This window comes from Cricetulus griseus, chromosome 5 (assembly GCF_003668045.3).
Source record: "Cricetulus griseus strain 17A/GY chromosome 5, alternate assembly CriGri-PICRH-1.0, whole genome shotgun sequence".
Taxonomy (NCBI): domain Eukaryota; kingdom Metazoa; phylum Chordata; class Mammalia; order Rodentia; family Cricetidae; genus Cricetulus; species Cricetulus griseus.
This window is the reverse complement of record NC_048598.1, coordinates 180,789,237-180,798,594: the sequence shown is the minus strand read 5'-3', so window position 1 is coordinate 180,798,594 and position 9,358 is coordinate 180,789,237. Positions and strand designations below refer to the sequence as shown.

Sequence of the window (9,358 nt, the reverse complement as noted above, 5' to 3'; positions counted from 1 at the left end):
CTCATGTCCCTGTACAGGCTCCCAGACGAATCTTTGGTAACCATCATTATATTCATGCCCATATGGTCGTACCTAGGGGAGGCTCTGCCTCAGTGCCCTCGGCTAAAAGTGGGGTGGGAACCCCCGACTTTAGCTGCCCTGGAAGTTCCCTTTTTACTCTGTTCTTGGGAAGTTGACTAAGGGAGAGTGGGTCTCAGGTGAGGCCTCTTTCTAGGAGACACACCTGCACACTCTGGGCAAGGCCTGTTCCTCTCTGTTGTCTGGGCCCAGGGCTCCTCTGTGCAGCTCTCATCTTGATGCCTTGCATGGGGCTGCAGCCATCATGCCTGCCTCCTTGGAGAGCCACTGCCCTGAGAAGGCACCAGGCTAGCCATTGCCTTCTCTGTTCCTTTGGCAGCGCTTCAAGGGAAGTAGCCACTTCATGAGTGATTAATGAGGTACAAAGAGGAACAACCCGACACCAAGGGCCTCTGACAGTGGCACCCTGGCTCCCGCTTCAGCTCTGCAGCTGGCACACTGAGGAGAGTGGCCTTCCCTGGTGCTCACTCACAAGCGACTGTCCTTCAGCTGTGGTCCCTTACCTGCAACTCTGGCAAGGGACCCAGAAGACCAGGGCACATCTGGGCGATGACTGGGTTTCATGGAGCTGTGCAGGACACTGTCTCTTCCAGGCCTCTGGTCTATGTCTTCTTTGTGAGGGAAGAGAGTAAAGTCAATGTGGAAAGCCGCTAGCAATGTAGTTTTGGCTGCAGCTGGTGCTTTACTGACCTGTGTAGAGCAAGGCCATCTTCTGGGTACAGACCTTCCCTCCACACCCCCGTGTCATTGCAGGCCCATGGTTCCTAGGAGTTCCCTGAAAGCACATAGGTAAGCAACAGGAGCCACCAACTTAGCTTGTGAGGCACACCGAGATTTGGGGACGGAGATCTGGCCTCTCCCCTAGACCAGTGCAAGAGACCAGGGGACTTAGGCTTTGCCGAGTCTGGCTTCCAACAAAAGGGTGTTCAGTTATATTTGAAAGACATCAGAGAGCTACTTGACAATGGCAGGGCCGGGCAGGCTGGGGGCTGGCCTGGCATGGTCAGACGTAGTTAGGAACTTTGGGGGACTAGGGGTATGATCGGAGGGATTGCCTGACCTTGCCTTTTTCAGATATTCTGTCCATCTGGGGTTATGGGTCCAGCCCTCAGCCTTCTAACAGACATGGGTGGAAGGAATCATGATTCTGAGGGAAAATACAGGAGTGAGGGGCCTCTGTTCCAGCTGGATCAGGCACTGCTGTCTGTGGTGTGCCCTGAACAGTAGGAGAGGCTCCACCTCCCTGGGAGCTTGAGGGCCAGGAGTAAAGTAACATAAAGGAAAAAAGCCACATAAAGATGGAAAACGCATGGGGAGTCTGGATCCTGTATGTCATTGTGTTGACTTTGAATTTTTGGTTGCTGATGAACAGCTGATAGTTGCTGAGAGACACTGGATTAAGGAAACTGCTAGATGAAACCAGCCCATATATTCTAAAAATGCCTTAACTTCAAAATGTAAGTGTAAACATGTATTATTTTGGGGGACAATCTATATTTTTGTTTCCACAGGAAGGGAAAGACTGTGGATTTCTTCCAGATTAATAGAGATCAGATTTGACTGGGGGAGAACTCCATGTTTGGCTACAGACACAGGGAGGAAGCCCCCCAAAAGACTACAGGACAGGTGGCTTGTAAGATGATCCTTTGACATAGGAACAACTCTGAGATGAGACAAAAATACGATTAATCTTGTTGGCTACAGGGTCCTCATGACTTACTGTTACATGCCATCCTTTCATATGGCATGGATAGAGATTTATATTACAGTTTGATTATACAACCCAAATAGACTTATAAAGTTGACAGATGCCTTTTGCCTACTCAAACATAGAACAAAAAATGTCATCTTTAGCTGACTTATGCACACCGGACACTCCACATGTGTGTTAATGTGGATATGTATGTTACCTTTGAAAGCTTATGTGTTTTCAGAACAAGGGGAGCAGACGTCAATGAACACGGATGGCCTAGGTGATCCAGCCTCTCAGAGTATCTCTGTTAAGGTTTCCTCAGAGTTCTACATCCGGGGAAAAATGGAGTGGAATAATCTTTTTGTACACTCTGAAGATGTGTTGCTTTCATTGGTTTAATAAAGAGCTAACCTGGCCAATAGCTAGGCAGGAAGAGCCAGAATGAGAGAACTCCTCAAAGAAGAAGGGCGGAGTCACCAGTCAGACGCAGAGGGATTAGGGTGTGCAGAAGATGAGGCAACAAACATGAGCCACGTGGCTGCACGTACATTAATAGAAATGGGCCAATTTAAGTTGTAATAGCTAGTTGGAAACAAGCCTAAGCTATGGGTGGAGATTTTATAATTAATAAGAAGACTCTGTGTGGTTATTTGGGAGCTGGCTGGTGGGACAGAAAATTCTGCCTGCAGTTGGCCTCATCCGGTTGCTTGAAGGGCTTTCCAGTGAAGCCGGGTTTATGAGGCGTGCTAGTGTCTTTTTGCACCGCTGTGACCAGATACCTCAAAGAAACAACTTAAGCGAGGAAAGATTTGATTTTGTTTGATGTCACATGCTTAGTCAAGCATCATAGGGGTGAGAATGTGTGCAAGAAGCTATTTATTTCTTGACAGATGGGAGGTAGAGATGAAGGGAATATAGTGTCCAGGGTCAGACATACTGCCAATCCACACCCACAGTGGTCTACTTCTTCCGTCTGGCCACTACTTTTCCATAATGCCACTGTGTTCCGACTCCACAAAGGGTTTGACCCACTGGTTATTCAGAGCCCTTAAGACTTAACCACCCCTGTAAAGTCCTTCACAGACACCTCTACAGGCAATTCCATCACTTAGTCCAGTCAAGGTGAACCATAACAATTCTATTCTCTCTTGTCTACCTACCTACCAGCTTTATTGCCATCTAACTCTATCATGTATTATTTATGCATGCATCCGCCCTCCATCATCTCTCACTAGGTGTGTTTCTCTGATGAGGGCCTTATCTCGGATATCAGGACAATGACCGGCTACATTTACTTCAGTTGGAAGATCAGGGTTATTTATTTCTTTTTTAAAGGTAAAGTTGGCCTCTAATTTGCTGTGTAGTCAAGAATGACCTCAAACTTCTGATCCTCCTGGGTGTGCCTTTGGGGTATTGGGTTACGTATGCATCGCCACACCTGGTTTATTATGTGATGGAGATGGAACCCAGGGCTTCCCTCATGCTATACAAGTACTCTCTAAAAGTTGAACCATATCTCTAGCCCAGAATTAAAACACACATTCTTATTTTTTGAGATTAAAATACAATTGCATCATTTCCCACTTCCCTTTTCTCCCACCCAATGCTGCCTCTATTTCTTTTTTTTTTTAAATTTATTTATTAGTTCTAGTTAGGGAACAAGCTTGTTTCACATGTAAGTCCCTTCTCCCTCTCCCTCCCCTCACCCCCATCCCTCCTCCCCACCCCCAGCCACCCCCACCCCATCCACCCACCACTCCCCCAGGCTGCCTCTATTTCTTGGCTAACACATATATTTCTAAATGTATAATTTAGAAATTCACGTATATTTCTAAATGTATAATTATAACTAGGAGTAGCATTTTGATGACATCTGTTTCATAGCTTTGCTAAGGGTAAGTGTGACAACAAGCTCTCCAGAAAAACTTGGGTCTCTTTTTCTGGGGTCTAGGTGAAAGGAGCAAGTACCTTCTGGAGCATGACATTTTGGGGCAAAAGAACAGAACCATATGGACTCACACTGTGGCCACTCTCACAAACACCCTGACTGAGGCTGGGGTCTTCCTCCCATGGGCAGAATGCCTGAGCATGGAGTGAACGGCGAGGAAGCTGGTACCAAGATGAACACGGGCTTGGGGGGCAGGGGATGCCTTCCCCAAGCCCAGCATGTCCTTTGTTCCCTGCGTCCCGACTCCCCTACCCCTGACATAGAGGAGTCCCCCACTTGACCTCTTCTCTGTGGGTATTTGCAGCTTGCCACTGGAAAAGATTCTGTGGCTACATGGAGTGTGTGTGTGTGTGTCTGTGTGAGACTTGGAGTTCAGCATATGGACCTTCTGCTCTGCACAACTGGCCACCGTCACACCATGCCTTGACCATCCATTTAGTTTCCAGCATATATCTTTGCCAGATTAGAAGGCTGGTTAGGGTGAGGGACCTGGTGTGACTTCATCGTAAGTGCCCAACAGTTAGATGGACCTGCAGGAACATGGACCTGGGGAGACATTCCTGTCTCCAGAGCTCAAGTTTCACTGGTCACTGAGTGGAAGAGGCCGGCACAGTAGTGGGGAGCTATGATGGGAAGGGTGGGAACAGTCCTAGAAGAGAAGGTGAGTGGTATGCTGGAGGCAGTGGGATAAACACAGGGAGGACAATGAAGGATCTGTGTGTGCCAAGCTTGAGGCAGGGGCATGCATGGTGCTGGGCTCAGTACTGCGTCCGAGGGAACGGGGGCTGGGAATTAGCCAGCGTGTATGTTTTTGTAAGGACTTGTGTGACTGTGTCGTGCTGTGGCTATGACATGATGCCACACTGTGATGCCCATGTGGACATGTCTCTCTGTGTGTTCTGAGACGCCAGTCTTCATGTGGCTTATGTGTGCACATGTCACATGCATGCATATGTCACTTCTCATGCAGGCATTGGGGTAGCCAATGGTTCTACAATTGGTGTTTGTGTCATGTGACAGTCCCCAGGTTGTGGCTGAATGCAAGTTGGTCAAGTGCCAGTTTCTGTCTGGGCAGTCATGGCTAATACCTCTGTGCCTGGCTAGCACAGGAATTCTATCTCCTCTAGGCTGTGCCTGTTAGACGCTGTCATTGATGTCCTCTTTCTCTGTATGACACTGCATGAGTGTCATAAAGGCCATCTCATAGATGTCCACTATGGACATCATGTGGAGATATCTCACACACAAATACACATGTGGTTATCACAGTATGAACATCTCTCTCTCTCTCTCTCTCTCTCTCTCTCTCTCTCTCTCTCTCTCACACACACACACACACACACACACACACACACACACACACACCACAGAATACATGCCACGGGCGTCACACCACAGAGGTCAGGGGAGGACTCAGATCACATCAGGGACACGTCCAGTAAAACTCAGCCTGAAATCAGTTGGTCTCAGAGCTGGAGGTTCGAAAGGTGTGTCCAGTGATTGTGGTGTTTGTGTCTATATGTTTGCAGCACTGATGGAGGTGTAAGAGCTCAAAGGATAGACACTGCCTGGTGTGGGAACCCCTGAGTGGGATCTAAAGTGCTATGGGGCACCAGGAGGAGTAGCAGGATTTTGGAGAACCAAAGCATACGCAGATGTGAGGGAGGGGCTTCGGGGTAGGGAATCTGAGACCACCACTTCTGAGACCACCTGGTCAGTTTTTGGTTTGAGATCATCTCCCAATAAGAAGTTGAGGCAGGGCTGGAGAAACGGCTCAGCGGTTAAGAACATTTACTGGTCTTTCACAGATCCAATTCCCATCACCCACATGGTGGCTCACAACCATCTGTAATTCCAGTTCTAGGGGATCTGATGCCTCTTCTCACTTCTGTGTGCTTCTGCATACACATGGCATGCAGACTTGCACTGAGGCACACTAGCATACACACAAAATAGATAAATAGTGAGCGGCTGGAGGCCAATACTTGCTCTAGGAAAAACAAGCAGAGAAGCAGGGCCAGACCTAGGAGGAAGAGTGGGCAGGATCTCACTGGCCAGTTGGCATTGGTGATAGAGGCTAAAGAGGAGTGTTGGTACATCGCTTCAGCCATGTTCATAGCAGCATTATGATCTGGAAGCCTCCTAGATGCCCCTCAACTGAAGAATGGATGGAGAAAATGTGGTACATTTACACAATGGAGTACTACTCAGCAGAAAAACACACACACACACACACACAAACCAACAAAACACAACAGAATCTTGGAATTTGCAGGTAAATGGATGGAACTAGAAGAAACCATCCTGAGTGAGGTAACCCAGTCACAGAAAGACAAACATGGTATGTACTCTCGCATATGTGGATTTTAGACATAGAGCAAAGGATTACCAGCCTAAATCCACACCTCCAGAGAAGCTAAGAAACAAGGAGGACCCTAAGATATACATGGGCACTCCAGAGAAGGGGAAAGGGACAAGATCTCCTGAGTAAATTGGGAGCACGGGGCGGGGGCAGGGAAGGGGAGAGAGGGGTAGGAGAAAGAGGAGAGGAAAAAGGGAGGGGGGAGGAGAACATGATGGATCAGGAAGGTTGCGTTGGGGGAAGAACAGAGAAGGAGAGCAAGCAAAGAGATACCTTAATAGAGAGGGAGCCATTGTGTGCTTAATGAAAAATCTGGCACAGGGAAATCTCCAGGGATCCACAAGGATGACCCCAACTAAGAATCTAAGTAACAGTGGAGAGGCCGCCTTAAATGCCTGTCCCCAGCAGATTTACCAGTTTGACGTTTAAGCCTCCAGGATCTCAAACTGTGCCTATGTTTGCAGACAGGATTTTAAACAGGTAAGCTATAGTGAGGGTTAGGGTGTACCTCCTCCAGCCTGACTGTGCCCTTAGGAGGAGAACAGGACACAGACATACACAGAGGGATGGCCTGTGAGTGTAGTGGATACCCACCCAGCCCTCACCTGTAGCGCTGACCACGCCTGTTTGGGCATGGGCACAGATGCATGACAGAGAGTGGGTTTTAGGTCTGGGGTCCGAGCAGGTGGCTCTCTCTTGCTTCCGGTCGGGTCACGGAGAGCAGTGTGTGGATCCTTAGAGCGGGAACTTGCAGCGGCCATTTGCTTCTTGCGTAAGTGACTTCTCCCCGAATAAAATCATATTTAACCTATACTGAGCCGAGTCCCGTGAATCTTGATTCGTGTATCCGCATGTGAGGACACGGAGAAGGAGGCCCTGCTGAGAACCCACCCTGTCATCACCGCTTCTGGGACTTCTACTAGGGCTTGAGACAATGAAGATCACTTATGGAGGCACAGGAATCCCTGTCCTTTGTCACAGCAGCCTGGGAGAACACGGGACCAGGAGGGAGGTAAAGGGGCCTGCATGGCTCACTGGTCTGCCTAATTGTGCCTTGTTCCTGCATGTGAGGGCCAGTCCACACAAGAAGGGCACAGTGAGATACAGAATATTAGAAGAATGTTTTATTGCTGAAAATACCTAAACAACAGCAACACACACATGCGCGCGCATGCACGCTCACATACAGAGACCTTAAAGACATTTACAATCTCCACAAGAAAAAGGCTGCTAAAGGTTCGAGTCCTCTAAGCCTTTCCCAGCAGTCACAGAAGGACAGGCGCCTACTTTTCCTTCTTGTCTGCAGACTCTGACTTCTTATTGGCCCTGAGAGGTGATGGAGAAGTAGGTACAGGGCTACTGTCTCTTGGCCACAGCAGCCCTGGTACCTCAGCTCTGTCTTTCTGGATGCCTGCTCCAACAGGCGTTCTCTCGTGTAAGTGGCCCAGTCTGGACACTAGGCCTGCAGGGCAGATCTGCTGCACCATGGTTCTCTTCTAATCATCCCTTCATCCTTCACAGTGGCCTCTGCACTTGTCCCTGCTAGGGCTTTGCAGAGGCCAGACAATGCAGTCCTGCCTTCTGAGTGTCTCCCCAGAGTGTGGCTGGGATCTCTCTGGAGGTGGCAGTGGCCTTGACTTGAGGTTTTGCGGGTTGGATCCTGCATCAGGGAATCCAGCAGATTGAGTGGATGGCAGGGAGAGGGGTCCTGTCCATCTTCAGGAGGCTCATCCCAACATTTTGAGAGACACAGTCCTGTTCCTCAGCCTGGAGTTCACACAAGTTCCAGGAAGGAAGCTGCCCAAGCATAGCTGGGGCAAAGGCTACCAGAGTGACCTTCCGAAGTCTCTTCTGGAGCTCCCTTTGGGCTGTGGTGACCCTGGTCTTCCTAGCAGATGTCTTCTTTCAAGCATTTAAAAACTTTGCCCCTTTCTGGGAAACCCCTTTCAGAGGATGGTGTGGGTGAGGACAGCTTTGAGGCTGATCCCCACAAGGCTGGACTCAGGCAATGTGGGCTCCTAGCTTCTCCCGGGCAGACACTCTGAGGTTTCAGATCCTCTGGTGCTGGTTTGGAGGGAGACGGTCCTTCTGGCCCCAACCCGTTAGTTATCTGATAACGGCTGTGGAGGTGTTGTCCAGGTCTGGGGCAAAGACTGCTGACGACATGGTCCTCCAAAGGGTCAACAGTCCAGAGTGATGATTCAGAGAGGTGTAGGCTGGTGCAGGATGGTGATGTCACAGGGCAGTGTGGATGGACGGGGTTCTGCAGGGCCTACGGGCCCTGATCATCCCAGAGGAGGTGGGCCTAGGCTCCCTGTCCAATCATGTTCCTGTAGTCAGGAGAGATTGCCTGCTTCATCCCCACCACTGAGGAGAAGATCCACTTTACCTGTGGAGAGGTCAGAGTAAGTCAGAGACCACACCCAAGCTTGTGGGTGAGGCAGAGGCCCCTCCCTCCTGCAGCTCCTTTCATACAGGTAGGAGATTGGGATGGGAAGGCCCGGGTGGGACAGACTAGGAGACAGTGCGGCGGCACCGTGGGGGTTGCAACTGGGACGGTGTGGAGATAGCTCAAAGATTATGACATTGGGCCATGGTGAGGCTAATAGGGACACCAAGGGGGAAGTGTGGTAGTTAGCATGGGACAGCAAGTGACATCGTGAGGGGCAGCATGGAATACAAGGAAGTTTCATAAGACAGGATGGGGATATCACCAGAGACAGAATGACGCAGCCTGGGACACTGGGGAGTGACAGAGAACTCATGTGAATGGCAGTGCAGGCAACGGTGGGACAGAGTGAGGGACAGCAAAGGAACATCGCACTACATCAGGGGAGGAGTGTGGGGACGTTATGGGGGCAGCGTAGAACACCACAGGGGACAGTGGGGGAGCGGCGCCCACCTTGAAGAGTGTGACGGTGGCGCTATAGCACACGCTGAGCAGGAAGAGGGTGATGAAGATGGTGATGGTTGTCCAGAGCCCGTCCAGCTCCCCGTCCTGGGCCTCAGCACAGTTGTCGTCCAGTTCGAAATCTGCACAGAGAGGGACAGTCAGTGTTTGTCCCAACAAGGTGGGGCTGGGCAATCCCCTGTGTGGCAAGTGGTCTGCATGGAGTCAGAGGAGAAAGGGCCAGCTAGGCTGGGCCAGCAGGTCCTCCCTGGGGCCAGCAGGTCCTCCCTGGGGCCAGCGGGTCCTCCCTGGGGCCAGCGGGTCCTCCCTGGGGCCAGCGGGTCCTCCCTGGGGCCAGATCTCCTTTCTTTTCCCTCTAGGACATCG

At 50.3% G+C, this 9,358-nt stretch overlaps 1 gene segment (V, D, J or C); it reads right to left on the bottom strand.

The window, feature by feature from the left end:
- Positions 1–8,386: 8,386 nt before the first annotated feature.
- LOC103161202 overlaps positions 8,387–9,358 on the bottom strand; it is a 359,419-nt gene continuing 358,447 nt past the window's right edge. The window contains 2 exon segments of the C gene segment in view: positions 8,387–8,470; positions 8,984–9,114. Of these exon segments, the coding sequence occupies positions 8,387–8,470; positions 8,984–9,114 (215 nt within the window).